A 14,617-nucleotide genomic window follows, 5' to 3' on the forward strand; every position below is an offset into this window, starting at 1 on the left:
ATTAACGTAAGCCTCTTTTTATACTAGTATGTTTTATCATATTCAATGCTTTAGATTCTGGTATTGATGAAATTAAATTATTTTTAGTGTTAAAGAATAATTAATACTTTAAATTTATTTTTATTTTGTTTTTCAACATAGAAAAGTATGTATGTAATTAATAGAAGAAAAATGATAGGTCTATAATTGCATAATTTGTTTTTTTTTTTAATATTGGGGAATAATAATCTTATCTAATAATTAGCAAGATAATGGTATTATTATTCCTATCATAGACATGTAATTTGAAAGAGAAATTGCAATTATTTTAATCTTTTCCGTTTAGTTGAACGATCATAAATTTATACAAAAATGAAAATAACGGATAGCTCCAAGATTAACATAGAAATCTAATTTTGCTTGGATTAATAAGGGTTATAAATTATGGTGTTGTACCAACAAGATTGTTGCGGTTGATGAGCGTGACTGCGTCAGCATAAAACGAAGAAGGGTGTTAGGTGTGTCATGTCATGTGTGTTAGCGTGGCGGCTGAAGGCAGCAGCGGCTCGTCACCGTTCAATTTGGTTCTGTAATTTATTATTATGAGAGTGTGGTCCCTACTTGCCTCTTTTGTGATTCTCTCGGGAAGAAAAGAAAAGAAAGGTCTACGCTTTCCTTCGATTGCCATTCTTTCTTTTTAGTTTTTATTACTTTCTTTCTTCTAGATAAAAAAAAATTAAAAACTACGTAAAGCGACGTCGTTTCTTCGTTTTTGCTGTCACTGTCCGAAATAGGAAAGCCAAAAAAAAAAAAATAGTCCACGTACGATAAAAGAGTGGTTCAGGTTTGCAATTGCGAAATCAATAGATTTTCTTTTCTTACTTTTTTTTTTCTTTTTTATCTAAGTCAAATGTATTATTTTTGATTCTCACTTAAAATCTTTTTTATAATAAGTTTTAACTAAAGGTGTAAGTTGTATAGACCACATGAATATTTTTAGAGATAGCTGTTTACTATGATAATTGATGAAACTTGAATTTATCAAGAACAGATTATTACCAGTAATTGATATTGCGGTAATTATTATTATTATTCTTAAATCTATGTTATTTTATAATCAGTGAATTTAAAGTTATTTTTACAAGTATGAATGCTTATTTTGCACACTTTTGTTTAGTCTACTTTCCTTCTATTCCCTTTTACAAAAAAAAGTACATGTTGCTATAAAAGAAATATACATTTAGGAGTGGAACTTATAAAGCGTGTAAGTTTATAACTTTCTCAGCTAATTTGATTTCACATGCACGATTGTAATATTATTGTATTACACCTTTACATGATGAAGAAGAAAAAAAAAAAAAAAAAAAAAGAATATGCTCTATCATGTTCGACTCCTCTTATATTCTTCATGGTCCCGAACACGTGTTATGTTTGGACGCATCTTTCATAACATAACCTATGCTATCACCTATCTTGACATCTAAGTTAATTCTAACCACTAAAATACAAAATGTTTCTCATATGTTTTGCTGTAAATCCACAGTATCGTATCCAGAAAGATAGAGAGTGATGAATGAACAGTTGTATATTAAAGTTTTGCTGCAACCAAAATTAAAATAGTATTTTCTTTTTTTATACAAGAAGTAAGAGGCAAAGAAAAGTATTATTATTGCTACTTACGTGACGATCTCGGCCACCGTCACAGCAGCAAACACGAGAAACAGAACTCCTCCGACATAAGCAATTGCCTGTTTCGAACCAAACAACATTTAAACATTCCCGTCTTAAGAACACACTCTCTCTCTCCCAAAATTGTTTTTTTTTCAAAGAGTCTCCAAACTTTAGATCAAAAATTGGAAACTAGTCTTCCAACTTAGTATATACCTTAAGTCATAAATACTAAAATCTAAACCCTAACCCCTAAAGCATAAATCATGAACCTTAAAACCTAAACAAAATGATCCATTCGTTTAGCTTAGATATTTCTCCCCCGGTTAGTTTCATTTGTTCTGGAATAATAACGCGTTGTTGACAGATTGGATCGGACATAGAAAAAAGAATAAAAACTATAAAAGATGTTTTTGACTCTTTTTGAGGGAGGAATAGATACTAAATGATGTGGAAGACTTGAGATCAATGAACATAGAAGCTTGTTGTTGCCACTTGCCTTAGAATAAAAACCTTAATCTCTACTTCTCTCACTTTTGTTCTATCAAGTTAAATCTCAGAACACAATACGAGAGTAAAAGAGAGATCCTTTGACTAATTATAACAAAACTCAAAAAGGTGTTTTGGAACTTTTGAAAAACTAAGATAAAAAATAAAAGCTAGAAAATTGCCAAGAGAATCTGGTTTTTGTGTAATAAAAGCTGAATATAACCTAGGATATGCTAGCATTTAGTATATTCACCCTACATTTCATGATAATTTAAGGACATGGATTTGTTTCATTTATTAATAATTTTCTAACTTTTTAATGCAACCATTAAAGTTTTATTCTTCTTAACCTTTTTTGGGTCAGGAATCAAAATTTATTCTTCTTCATCTTATTATTATATTAAATGCAAGTTTAGAAGAGTAAGAAAAAAACTAAAACTGGCATTATAAAGAAAAAGAAGTACTCTTTTAAGTGCTTTTCTGAACTAATGGTTTCTAAGACTAATTCGATATAAATATGCATATATTGTGTATGTATATATATATATATAGATATAGATAGAGAGTGGAATTGGTAATTACCTTCTCTGATAAGAAATTTCCCAGCAAAGAACCACCCAAAACCGCAAGCTGCAATCAACAAACCAAGTTGCAAGTTAGAGTTCTTGTGTCTCCCAAGTTTCAGGAGACTAGAAAAATATCCTCTTTGATGGGGATTTAAAAGTCTTAACATTGCTTAAAGATGCTTTTGAGTTTTTATCAACCAAGGTCCTAGGATCTTTGAAGTGTTCACATAAAAATTTCAATCAAAAGATTAAAAACTCACCAGAGTCGCAGCACCGTGACCCGCCAATGCTCCAGCGATGACACCCAATGGCGATGCAGCAGCCGCAAGAGCTTCAACGAAACAAAAGATTATATACAGTCTTGGGAATTTTGGACCTGAGATTTTGATTTATTATGAAAGTTGAAACTTTTGAGTCTCACCAATTGTAGAGAAGAAGGATTTGTCACCCCATTCCGCAACAAAAACCAAGGCGAAAGTGCTGACAATGGTGCTTGCGGCTGCCACTATCCCGGCTCCATTACCTGAAAGCTCTGAAACCGCTAGTTCTGCCTGTGAAAAAAGAAGTCAGAAAATATTGACTTCTTGAAGGTAAGGTTGCATGGAAATATAAAAGTGAAAGGCTAAAATAGGTTTTACTTCTTTCTGTTCTTCCTCGGCTTTACCCTCATCTGAAGCAGCGTCTAATAACGTTGATACACCGAAGTAAACCTAAATGAAATAAAAATTGTTAATACGATTACATAGTTAAGAGACGATATGAATGATCCAACCCAAACAGAATCAAAAACCAGGTTTCGAAACCAATCAAAACTAATCAGTAAACTATTTCTATATACAAAAGTTAAGAACCCAATAGAACCTGAAACTTACGCTTCATTTATAAGTTTAAAACCCTTCGAATCAAGGATACCTTTCTATATAAAACAAAACCGTAACCGAAACCAAACTCATGCTAAAAGGGTCAGAACTACATTTGGTTCCACTTGGGTAAATATCATCTACTTTGGAAGATATACATTTTATACCAAAAACAACCAAAAAGTTCCAAATCAAACACCCCTGCATAACACAACTCTGCTTAGAAAGGTAAGTAAAGATTTACCAGAAGACAAACTGCTGCAATATCATCTAGAGGCAAATCGGTTTCACCAAACCTGTGTTTTCAAGTCATTGACGTTTAGATTCATATTGAAACTTAAACATGAAAAATAAGTTTTTCTGGAGTTTCCAAACCTGAATGGAAGAATTTCATCAACATAGTGGAAAGTTCGTCCAAGCACTACAGATATTATCGTCATTATCCTGATTTTCAAAGTAACATTTGGTTTCAGACAAGATTACGGACCATAACGCCTATGTTTGAGAAAGAAAGCATACCCGAGAGCGCCAAAAGTCCCCACGAATACAGTAGCAGCAGAGTTCCTCGCTGCTAAAAGGGCCTAAACAAACGCATGAAAACGTATCACAATCAATAGAATGTTAACTGTTTGATGACAGGGAGTTTCTAAAACGTAGATTAATATATATACAGATTCAAGAGCATACCGCAATGAAGAAAGTCTTGTCTCCAAGTTCAGAGAAAAAGATAAGCAAGAACGCCTGCAGAGAGACATAGACAGAGAGCAAAACGTAAATTTTAAAAGGATTAGCAGCACTAAACAGAAAGACATAGTTCCCGGTTCTGTGCAAAAAGGAAGATTCTCTAACCGAAGCAAAACCTGAGCTAATATCTCCAAGGTCTCCAAGAGAAGTGACAAGTGACTGCGTCCCGTTGGCAATTGACGAAGCCGCAAAAGCTGGATCAGTGCCGAGTAATGCGACCGAACCTGATACCGCCAAGAACTTAAGAACTCTCTGAGCCTCACTTCTTGAGTGAGCTATCGGTCTCTCAACCAAAACATCAAGATTCCTATCTTTTCCTTCAGAATCAGCTTTCTGAAAAAAACCAAAAAAATTAACTAACTTATTCAGTTCACCTCCTACTTGTCTTGAACCTACCCAATTAGCTTACGAATATAACACAGTACCATCTACTCTATAGTTTAGTCTTCAAGTAAATCCTAATAATATTTCATATTCATGATCTCCAAGTCTCTAAACTAAACAACACTACATTGCAACTTTAGGTGAGAGAATCCACATCAAACAACAAATTCGAAACAACAATTCAAAAGTCACCTCGATGTAACAAGCGGCGTTTCGTCGGAAGCATCGAAACCCTAGCTTCTGAGAATCATTACGACGCAATTGACTCAAACCTCTGCACAGAAGAATTGCGAAAGACATAATAAACCCCTAAAATTCCAATTCTCATAGCAAATTCAAATTGCAGATGAACAAAAACATACCTAGAGAAGCATCTATCACGAACCCTAACACCGATCGGAATTGGACAAGCGGTGGAGAGACATCTCCTCGACGAAGAAGAAGAAGGAGATGAATCGGATTTGGGAGGCCTAGGGTTTTGGAATGGAAGAAGACGAAGCGAATCGGGGAGATTCAAAGTGAGCATTTGCATTTCTCTCTAAATCTCTCCACCTGAGTTTTTGTGCTTTCTTCTTCACAGTGTGATTCTCTCTTTAGTCACTGCAACAAGCAGCAATATACTTAATAAATAAACCTTTGGCTCTGTTTGGTTCTCAGAAGATATCAGTGAAAATAAAATCCACAAAATCAAGTTACGCGCGCGCGTCCACGTATTACACCATCGCACGTGTGTTCGAGGCGTTACGGGCCGACAGCTGCTTTTATACTGGGCCAATAATAGGCCCGTTATTCTTTTAAAAAGCCTTCGCAGTTTAGCCAGGCCGTAATTGAGTGCGAGCTAGCACTGACCCGACCACTTCTTGTTCTTGTGATAACGCTATCGATAGATTTAACCTTTTTTTGTTTTATCAACCCACTCAACAATGTTGTTACTTTTTGTTTTTTGTTTACAATATTTGCTTTTCTATTAGTAAATGGTTTCACGATATTTTAAAAAAAACAATCTGAATAGCTATAAGTCACATTTAAAAGTTAAAAACTCTGCAAATTGATTTGCTTTATTTGGCTAGCTGCCGAATGCCAATGTTTTTCTATTTAGTCGGCAAATGCTTAGTTTAATCAAAAAATAATTTTATGCATTGATAATAGATTTGGAGAAGAAAAATAAAGTCTCGAATTTACATTTTTAACAGAATTTAAATCATTTTAAAAGAAAGCATGGTTTAGATTTATATATGTTTCATTTACCAAAGTAAATTTTTGAAGTTTAAACGTGAATTTACTAAGAACTAAAGTCTACTTTAGTAAAAATATCTCGATTCTGATAAACCCAAACAAAAAAAAAAAGGACATTTATATAATGATACTTTCGCATGTCAGTGGAAGTTTGACTTATCATGCAAAATTATAAGTTATAGGAAAAACTACTCATGCTTATTAGACTGTTAATTATTAATTTATTATTAGTTCTCCACCAACCCATGATAAACGAAAAGGCCAAAATAGTGTAAAGATTGTAATACTTTGAACTCTCGGGATTATATATGATATACTTATATATTTTTAAAAAATATATAAACTTGTTTTCATAACTTTTTTTGGAAAAATTGTGAACAACCAAACAAATTTTACACCAAAATTTGTGAACTCTAGCATAAGGTATGTTCATGTATAAGCTTATGTAGTTTTCGATCAAAAGCATTAAGCTAGTTAATTTTAGTACTAATTCTCTAAGGCACCGTGTACCTATTTTCAACGATTTATCTACTATAACAACTTGTGGAAAATTTTAAAAGGTGATAGAGCCGCCTACATTGAAAATTTTCCAATATTCATCGTAAATGATTTCACTTTATATACCATCAACAAAACTTACCACCAACCTTGATATACAAATAAATAAACAAGAATCACAAGAGAAGAAGTGTGCTAGTCCACTTGGGACTTCTTTACTTTATATTAACATAGACTAGCTAAACAGTCTAAACCCCCCCAAGTTGTATTATATAAACCCATCACTCTTCTTCGACAAAATCACTCTCTCATTGTCCACTCTCACATTTGCATTTAAAAATACACATTTTATCAAATATGGTAGGCCAAATGAAATCATTTCTCTTCTTATTTATTTTTCTTGTTCTATCCAAAACCGTCGTATCAGGTCGAAAACCATCCAAATCGCAACCAAAACCGTGCAAGAACTTTGTCCTCTACTACCACGACATAATGTTCGGCGTGGACGACGTGCAAAACGCGACTTCTGCAGCCATTACCAGCCCGCCTGGCCTCGGCAATTTCAAATTCGGGAAACTCGTGATCTTCGACGATCCAATGACCATAGACAAAAACTTTAAATCCGAACCCGTGGCGCGAGCTCAAGGATTCTATTTCTACGACATGAAGAACGATTACAACGCGTGGTTCGCGTACACGCTCGTCTTCAACTCGACTCAACACAAAGGCACGTTGAACATTATGGGAGCAGATCTTATGATGGTGAAGAGTAGAGATTTGTCTGTGGTCGGAGGTACGGGTGATTTTTTCATGTCTCGGGGGATTGTTACGTTTGAGACTGATACCTTTGAAGGTGCTAAGTATTTTAGGGTCAAGATGGATATCAAACTCTATGACTGTTACTAAGAGAGACCATTAAATGGTTCTCGAGAGAGAGAGAGAGAGAGAGTGGCTGACTAGCTACTTTGAAACTTTTGATCATCGAATAAGTTTAAGTTGAGATTTTTATGTTTTCAGTTCAATTTGCGGTTTGATGTATTATATGTAAATGATTTTGTTGTGTCATGTGTTGTTTGATAAAAACTTACACCGTGTTTTACAATATCATGCGATGATAGAAAAGTAGGAAAAATATATCTACAACACCACTAGTCAAGTATAATTGTGTCACATGTCACTAAACAATTTGATATTCTAATAGTTAGTGTCTTGAAACAATATTTTAACTTTAAATTCTAAAAATGTGTTTCAACAAAGTAGCCAAGTTAGGCAGGACCATTTCGGATAATAACGGAAGGACTCAAAAAGTCAAAGCCATAGGGCTCGTACATTGTAAAGCCAAACCATTTCATTTTCCAATAAAAATATAACATTGTTAACAAAAGATTAGTGAAAATGTAGATGTTTAATTTTTTTCGAAAAACTGTTGTTAACATGTAATCACAGAAGCACATGTAATTTGTAAACACCGAGAAGAGGTACACACTTGTGCAGCATCCCAATACACATGAATACGTGTGAAGCCTTTACCCTCTGTCCACAGACTGTGACACGCACATTCTTCTTTCTTTTTTTCTCAATAAAATAAACAATACTCGGTCTCCAATACATTATAATTATATATATCCCTACATTTAGATTATACATGTACATAAGATTAAAAAGTAGTACCAATTTATTTATTACTGCCGCATATCAGATGTTTTTATCAAATCAAATAATGAAATTAAATGGTCTAACGAGGAACTCAAACACCCCATGATCCAAAATTAAATAATAAGACGAGTGAGTGATTGTAACAGTTTCTCAATTTTGCTTCCTGAGAAGAAGAAAATAAAAACACCCCATGATCCAAAATTAAATACATGAACTTCATGTCATGAAGTCATGAACGGTTCCGTCTCTATGATTATGGACAGAGAGAAAAAAAGTTACAGAAAAGGCGGAAACTTTTGGTTTAGTTTAGTGAGCCGCGCTCTAAAGAAATGAAAAGTAAAGAAGGAGAAGAAGATGAAGATGGTGGAGGGGAAGAAGAAGGAGAAGGAGAAGGGCAAAAAGGGAAGGGATTTATAGAAAAGTTAAGAAGAAGAGCTGTGTTTGTAGGCCATAGAAGTGTCTTTCGCCGACCTTGCACTCCTGCGCACATTAGCTTCAACCCTAACAACCCTTCTTCTTCTTCTTCCTCTAATTTCTCATCTAGAAAGCTCGCTGCTTCTCTCTGGGAATTCTATCAGTATTACGACGACAACGACCACCGGATTCCTCCTCTTGCTACTAGAATGCACCGAGTTCCGTACAGTTCTGCCGGTCCGAGTAACCGTCGTCTCCGTCACGGCCATGGAAAGGCGGCGATTGTAGATAAAACTAATGGTCTTGATCTCACTGATCATCAGGTCTCTCTCTTCTACTCTCATAGAACTTTGGAGAGACTACAACATGGTGATTTAGCCTTTGATTAGTCTGGTCTTTTTTAGTTGATTTTATTCCATGGAGCTGATTTGTTTTAGGGTTGGGCATTGCTCAAGTTTGGATATTTTTTTTTTGACAATGTATCGTTTTGCCCTTGAAAGTTTGAATTTTGTGACTTGGGTTGTGATGAACCGGTGGATTGTTCTGCTTCTGGTTCTGGGTTTTGGGTTTTTTCCAAAGTTTATATTGGTGATAAGTGTTCTGGAATTGCCTAATTGCTCTGTTTCTGGTTCAGAGGTTTTTAGTTTTTGGCTAAATTTAGGATTTTCCCAATTGCTCTGTCTTGGTTTTGGAGTTTTGAAAGTGAAGGCAATAAGCCAATAATATTGCCATTGATTCTAAGCTCATGTGTGCTTGGTTCTTGATTACTAGATTTTGTTTTCTTAAGTCCTGCAGAGGATTCTCTTATAAGCTGTGATTAGGTTAGGTGATGGGGGATTCTATCTATAATTGTGATCTTTAGTGCAACCACAGTTACTTGGTTCTTTTTACTCACTTGCTCTGGCTTTTCCTTTTGATGGATGCAGTTCAGTAAAAGAATCAGTTTTCTGGTTTTCATTCTTCCATTTAACAATTTTGCTGTGGTTCTTGTGTCCCAGCCAGAGAGTGCAGGAAGTATAAGGAGACAGATCGGTCAAATGCTGATGAAGCATCATCATTTAATCGAAAGAAACGACCATGCTTTGCGGCCGGTATCTCCTACAAGCTACGATAGCTCCCTCGAGGTATTCACATTCTGTCCAAACTCTTATTTTATTTTATGGTAATCTCACTTCTTGGGATTAGTAGTATTGAGATGGATCATTCTTCAGGTTGCTCCATATAATGCAGCAGTTTCTCCGGGAAGTTCGTTGGAGTTTCGTGGAAGGAGACGAGGTGGTGAGCCTAACTACAATCTCAAGACATCTACCGAACTTCTTAAAGTACTGAACAAAATCTGGAGCCTCGAGGAGCAGCATTCGGCTAATATCTCCTTGATAAAATCTTTAAAAACCGAGCTTGCTCATTCACGTGCCCGGATCAAAGAGCTTCTCAGATGTCAGCAAGCTGATAGACGCGATATGGATGATTTCGTGAAGCAACTCGCGGGAGAAAAGCTGTCAAAAGACACGAAGGAACACGATCGGTTAAGCTCTGCTGCGGGTCAATCGCTAGAAGATGAGCGTAGATTGAAGAAACGTTATGAGAGTTTGTATAGGAAATTGGCAAAAGAGCTCTCGGAAGTGAAGTCAACGTTGTCTGACTGCGTTAAGGAGATGGAGAGAGGGACTAAGTCAAAGAAGATTCTGGAGAGATTATGTGATGAGTTTGCAAAAGGGATCAAGAGTTACGAAAGGGAGGTTCATGGTTTAAAGCAGAAGTTGGATAAGAACTGGAGAGGTTGGGATGAACAAGATCATCAGATGGTTCTTTGTATTGCTGAATCATGGCTTGATGAAAGGATTCAGAGTGGCAACGGATCAGCGTTGGAGAAGCTCGAGTTTGAGATAGAGACATTTCTTACGACTAAACAGAACGTAGAGTCTAATGAAACAGCGAGGAACCGCCGGAGTTCACTTGAGTCAGTTCCATGTAACGCCATGAGCGCCCCGATTTGGGAAGTAGACCGTGAGGAGGAGGAGGAGGAGGAAGAAGATTCTGGCGGAAGCGATTCGAATTGTTTTGAGCTCAAGAAACATGTTGGTGATATTGCAAAGCCACCACGATTGGGCGATGAAACTGAGAAACCGGAATTAACAAAGGAGGCAGATGTTGTTGTGTCTGGTGAAAAACCGAGGAGACGGAACCAAAGTCCTTCGAGTTTACAAGTGAAGTTCGAGGATCAAATGGCGTGGGCTATGTCTTCTAATGAGAAAAAGAAAGCTAGAGCCGTTGAATATCAGCCTGAAACTGATAAATGTTCTAAAGAACCGAACAATGTAGTTGGAGAAATGATTAGAACTCATCGGAGGTTATTGTCGGAAACTCGGGAACTCGATGAAGCTTCTTGCAGTTATCCATCAAGGAGACGAGAGAGCCCGGTTCGTCAATGGAATACGAGAACCGTAATAACACCTGATCTTGGTGTGCCACAAGGAGTAAAGGACAACACTTTGATGGCTAAGTTAAGCGAAGCGAGAACAAAGAGTTCGAGGCCACGGGTTCGAGTATTCAAGGAGTGAGCTATCAGTAATTTGTATCGGAAGAGATCCATTGCTGATGGTGAAATGGTCAGACTCGGTCACTCGGAAATGGAACAGAGCTGAGATTGTTGTTGTCGGAAATAGACAGAACTTGAGAAAGTTCCATGTGTGGATATATATGTTCATATGTGAATCGTACGCATCTGTAGAGCTACATGTTTGTAACTATGTATAAATGTATATCTGTTTTATATCAGTTTGATTTGATCATCTCTGAATTTTGTATTCTTGATTTTTGTTTCGGACAATAGAAAAGAGTTGTGTGTGAATATGATGGGTTGGTTTTTGAACGTAGTTTTTAAAGAGACAATAAAGAGCTGAAACGGCGTCGTTTGAGTTATTTCTGGTGGTTCTGTTATCAAGTTATCGTTTGTCTTCGGCTCCCAAACACAGAGAGAGAGAGAGATGGCGACGGCGTCGTTTAGGTGGATCTTGCAGCTACACAGAGACGTACCAAAAGCGGCTCGATTCTACGAGAAAGGTCTTGATTTCTCCGTCAATGTCGTCACTTTACGTTGGGCTGAACTTCACTCTGGTCCTCTCAGGCTAGCTCTTATGCAATCTCCCAGGTATTGCCTTAATGCCTATAACCTGTTCGATCATTTGCCTCAATGACATTTTTATTTTTGCCCTGAAGAGTAGTTTTCGATTTGGTTGCCTTCAACTTACTGTCCTCTATGATGATAAAGCTTTGATATTATTGAGGAATGTTTGTTAGATCACTACAAAGATAAAGTCAATGTTTTGATGCAGCGAGCATGTGATGAGTGAGAAGGGATACTCTTCGCTACTATCTTTTACTGTGACGGACATTAATACAACAATCTCAAAACTTATGGAATTAGGAGCTGAACTTGATGGCTCTATCAAATACGAGGTCCATGGCAAGGTAAATGCAACCTTATCTTGCAAAAACAGCTCTAATCTCATTGTTTATCTTTTGTGTAATGTATTTTGAAATCTTTCCTTTTTGGGTTTCTTTTCAGGTTGCTTCTGTGAGATGTCTTGATGGTCATGTCCTCGGCCTCTATGAACCTTCATAGGTTCTCAATTCTTGAGTTTTCTCGGTTCGAATTATGTCTTGGTTTATTTGATTTTGATTGTTCCAACACCGTTAATAAACAGATCATCCAAGTTGAACAATGTTCAAAATATCATTGTAACCGGTCATCGGATGTTTAGAACCAACCCTTCATAGATGGTTTGACAAATTCAAAAGAAAGATGTAAACAAAAATAGAGGTTACTGCATTTTATTATTCTGAAATCTGAACAAAATACTCGTGAAACAATGTGGTGTTGAATCCCAGTATCCATGCTTAAAAAAAAGCAAGACTAAAAGGGTTCTATGAAAAATAAAAAAACAGCTGTCAATGGAGTGTTCAATTGTTCTTCCTAGCAAGCTTAGTCCACTCGGTGTGGTATGCACCAGGGCGATCGGTTCTCTCATAAGTATGAGCTCCAAAGAGATCTCTCTGTGCCTGAACCAGATTCGCCGGCAATCTAGCGCGTCTATAAGTATCGAAATACGCAAGACTCGCACACATTCCAGGCGTGCTTATCCCAGCAGAAACAGCCAAACCAACAACTCTCCTCCAAGCAGCTTGTCTCTGAACCATCTCTTTAGCAAACTCAGGATCAACGACAAGACTCGCCAAATCCGGGTTCCTCTGGTAAGCTTTCTTGATCCTATCCAAGAAAACAGCTCTTATGATACACCCGCCTTTCCAAATCCTAGCCAATTCACCGAAGTTCAAGTTCCAACCTTTCTCTGAACTCTTAGCTCTAAGCAAATTCATTCCTTGAGCATAACTACAGATCTTCGAAGCGTACAAAGCTTGCCTAACATCATCAACCAATCTCTTCTTATCGATTCCGCTCGACGCAGAACCAATCTCTTCTTTCAAACCAGCTTCCTTCAACACTTTCGCAGCGTTCTCCCTCTCGTCTTTCAATCCACTCAAGTACCTACAATCCAACGAAGCAGCAATCGTAGGAGCCGCCACAGAAAGCTCTGCCGCTTGCTGAACAGTCCATTTCCCAGTACCTTTCATACCAGTCTTATCCAAAATCTTATCCACCAACTCACCATCACCAAACTCATCCTTAACCCTAAATATATCAGAAGTAATCTCAACCAAGAAACTCTCAAGCTCACCTCGGTTCCACTCCGTGAAGATCTCCGCAAGCTCCTCATTGCTCAATCCGCCAACGTTCTTCAACACATCATAAGCCTCAGAGATCAGTTGCATATCTCCATACTCAATCCCATTATGAACCATCTTCACGAAGTTTCCAGATCCACCTTCTCCGATGTAAGTAACACAAGGTCCATCTTCAACCTGAGCTGCCACTTTCCCCAAAATGTCTTTGATGTTATCGTAAGCTTGAAACGAGCCACCAGGCATTAACGAAGGACCGTTACGAGCTCCTTCTTCGCCGCCGGAGACTCCCATACCTAAATAGAGCAACCCTTTCTTCTCAGCTTCGGAGATCCTTCGCTCTGTGTTCTGATACCATTCGTTACCACCGTCGATGATGCAATCTCCGGGGTCCATGTACTCGGAGAAGGCATCGATTGTTTGGTCAACGGGAGCTCCAGCTTTGACGAGGATGATGAGAGATCTAGGCCGTTGGATCGAGAGGACGAAATCTCGAGGAGAGTATTGGCCTGAGACTGGGAGGTTTCCTTCGACGGCGGCTCGATCTAGGGTTTCGTCGACTTTGGAAGTGGTTCGATTGTAGACTGAGATCGGGAAACCTTTCTCGGCGATGTTTAGGGCGAGGTTTTGGCCCATTACGGCGAGTCCGGCGAGACCGATTCGGGAGAGAGCTGCGGACTCCATTGGGAGATAGCTGATGAGAGGATCTTCTTTTGTGGAGAGAGAGAGAGAGAGAAAATGAGGTAGTAGAGTGATGAGAGAGAGTGGGGCGGAGATATTTATACTGTGAAATTGGACGGACTCGTCGATGGAGCCAAGGGACAAACGAAAACGATGATCTCAATGTTTTCTTAAAAACGCCGTCGTTTGGTAGGTACTATGAACCGATGTCGTTTGGTTTCAAATATGATTCCGAAATTGGTACCACCTTCCAAAAACTGTAACAATCATTTTTTGATTATTTTACATCCAACTTAGTGGGGGTGTTGGATTTATTTAATCTCTAATCATGTTTCAAATTTAATATAGATTATAGATTATGTTGTGAAATGATCTTTTAATATACTACTATCAAATATGGTACGTAGTGTCCATGTTGAAGTTGGACGCTACCTCTTCTTTTGGTCTCTTCATGTATTTCAATTATTTTACATCAACTTGATATTTATTATTAGCCTTTTCACGATGTTGAATGGTCGGACAACTTTTGCATATACGAGTGTCTAAGTGGATGAATTAAAAACATGACAAGAGTTTTTCGACCAAAGGACCAAACTTCTCTATCTAGCTAAGTAGCTAGTAATCCAGTTTTATGTCAAAAGCACAAATTATTGTCGTGTTTAAACTATGTCAATACGTATATTTGTGATTTGTGTTTTT

General features: G+C 37.3%; 4 protein-coding genes and 1 pseudogene across 6 annotated transcripts; 3 read left to right on the plus strand and 2 right to left on the minus strand.

Moving 5' to 3' along the window:
• Positions 1–1,546: 1,546 nt before the first annotated feature.
• On the minus strand, positions 1,547–5,373 carry LOC104704046 (protein PAM71, chloroplastic). Its single transcript, XM_010420166.3, has 12 exons — positions 5,053–5,373; positions 4,883–4,964; positions 4,412–4,639; positions 4,250–4,303; positions 4,082–4,143; positions 3,938–4,006; positions 3,807–3,858; positions 3,341–3,412; positions 3,124–3,253; positions 2,963–3,033; positions 2,719–2,766; positions 1,547–1,727 (listed from the first exon to the last, which is right to left on the minus strand). The coding sequence occupies exons 1-12, from the start codon at positions 5,220–5,222 to the stop codon at positions 1,656–1,658; spliced, it is 1,110 nt and encodes a 369-aa protein (XP_010418468.1). The 5' UTR covers positions 5,223–5,373; the 3' UTR covers positions 1,547–1,655.
• Positions 5,374–6,620: 1,247 nt separating this feature from the next.
• LOC104704047 (dirigent protein 5) lies at positions 6,621–7,526 on the plus strand. Its single transcript, XM_010420167.3, has one exon. It carries the CDS (start codon positions 6,782–6,784, stop codon positions 7,328–7,330), a length of 549 nt encoding a protein of 182 aa, XP_010418469.1. The 5' UTR covers positions 6,621–6,781; the 3' UTR covers positions 7,331–7,526.
• Positions 7,527–8,049: 523 nt separating this feature from the next.
• LOC104704048 (uncharacterized protein At5g41620-like) lies at positions 8,050–11,286 on the plus strand. Of its 2 annotated transcripts, none has more exons than XM_010420169.3 (3): positions 8,050–8,817; positions 9,493–9,618; positions 9,706–11,286. In XM_010420169.3, exons 1-3 carry the CDS (start codon positions 8,410–8,412, stop codon positions 11,053–11,055), a joined length of 1,884 nt encoding a protein of 627 aa, XP_010418471.1. In that variant the 5' UTR covers positions 8,050–8,409; the 3' UTR covers positions 11,056–11,286. The 2 variants fall into 2 exon arrangements, with proteins under 2 accessions (XP_010418471.1, XP_019083695.1); XM_019228150.2 differs by having other exon boundaries at positions 8,677–8,817; positions 9,497–9,618.
• Positions 11,287–11,381: 95 nt separating this feature from the next.
• Positions 11,382–12,312, plus strand: LOC104704050 (uncharacterized). Its single transcript, XM_010420170.3, has 3 exons — positions 11,382–11,645; positions 11,830–11,965; positions 12,063–12,312. Exons 1-3 carry the CDS (start codon positions 11,482–11,484, stop codon positions 12,117–12,119), a joined length of 357 nt encoding a protein of 118 aa, XP_010418472.1. The 5' UTR covers positions 11,382–11,481; the 3' UTR covers positions 12,120–12,312.
• Positions 12,303–14,111, minus strand: LOC104704051 (6-phosphogluconate dehydrogenase, decarboxylating 1, chloroplastic pseudogene; annotated as a pseudogene). The gene has a single exon (XR_015561516.1). The product of XR_015561516.1 is annotated as a 6-phosphogluconate dehydrogenase, decarboxylating 1, chloroplastic pseudogene (transcript).
• Positions 14,112–14,617: the final 506 nt, after the last annotated feature.

This window comes from Camelina sativa, chromosome 7, assembly GCF_030686135.1.
Source record: "Camelina sativa cultivar CO46 ecotype springtype chromosome 7, ASM3068613v1".
In the NCBI taxonomy this organism is placed as follows: Eukaryota; Viridiplantae; Streptophyta; class Magnoliopsida; order Brassicales; family Brassicaceae; genus Camelina; species Camelina sativa.

Coding starts and splice junctions, on each gene's coding strand:
- LOC104704046 (XM_010420166.3), bottom strand. CDS start 5,222: ATGCAAATGCTCACTTTGAATCTCCCCGATTCGCTTCGTCTTCTTCCA. Junction 4,965..5,052: donor CGTGATAGATGCTTCTCTAG/GTATGTTTTTGT, acceptor TCTTCTGTGCAG/AGGTTTGAGTCAATTGCGTC. Junction 4,304..4,411: donor TTAGCTCAGGTTTTGCTTCG/GTTAGAGAATCT, acceptor GTCTCTCTGCAG/GCGTTCTTGCTTATCTTTTT.
- LOC104704047 (XM_010420167.3), top strand. CDS start 6,782: ATGGTAGGCCAAATGAAATCATTTCTCTTCTTATTTATTTTTCTTGTT.
- LOC104704048 (XM_010420169.3), top strand. CDS start 8,410: ATGAAAAGTAAAGAAGGAGAAGAAGATGAAGATGGTGGAGGGGAAGAA. Junction 8,818..9,492: donor TTGATCTCACTGATCATCAG/GTCTCTCTCTTC, acceptor CTTGTGTCCCAG/CCAGAGAGTGCAGGAAGTAT. Junction 9,619..9,705: donor GCTACGATAGCTCCCTCGAG/GTATTCACATTC, acceptor ATCATTCTTCAG/GTTGCTCCATATAATGCAGC.
- LOC104704050 (XM_010420170.3), top strand. CDS start 11,482: ATGGCGACGGCGTCGTTTAGGTGGATCTTGCAGCTACACAGAGACGTA. Junction 11,646..11,829: donor GCTCTTATGCAATCTCCCAG/GTATTGCCTTAA, acceptor GTTTTGATGCAG/CGAGCATGTGATGAGTGAGA. Junction 11,966..12,062: donor AATACGAGGTCCATGGCAAG/GTAAATGCAACC, acceptor GTTTCTTTTCAG/GTTGCTTCTGTGAGATGTCT.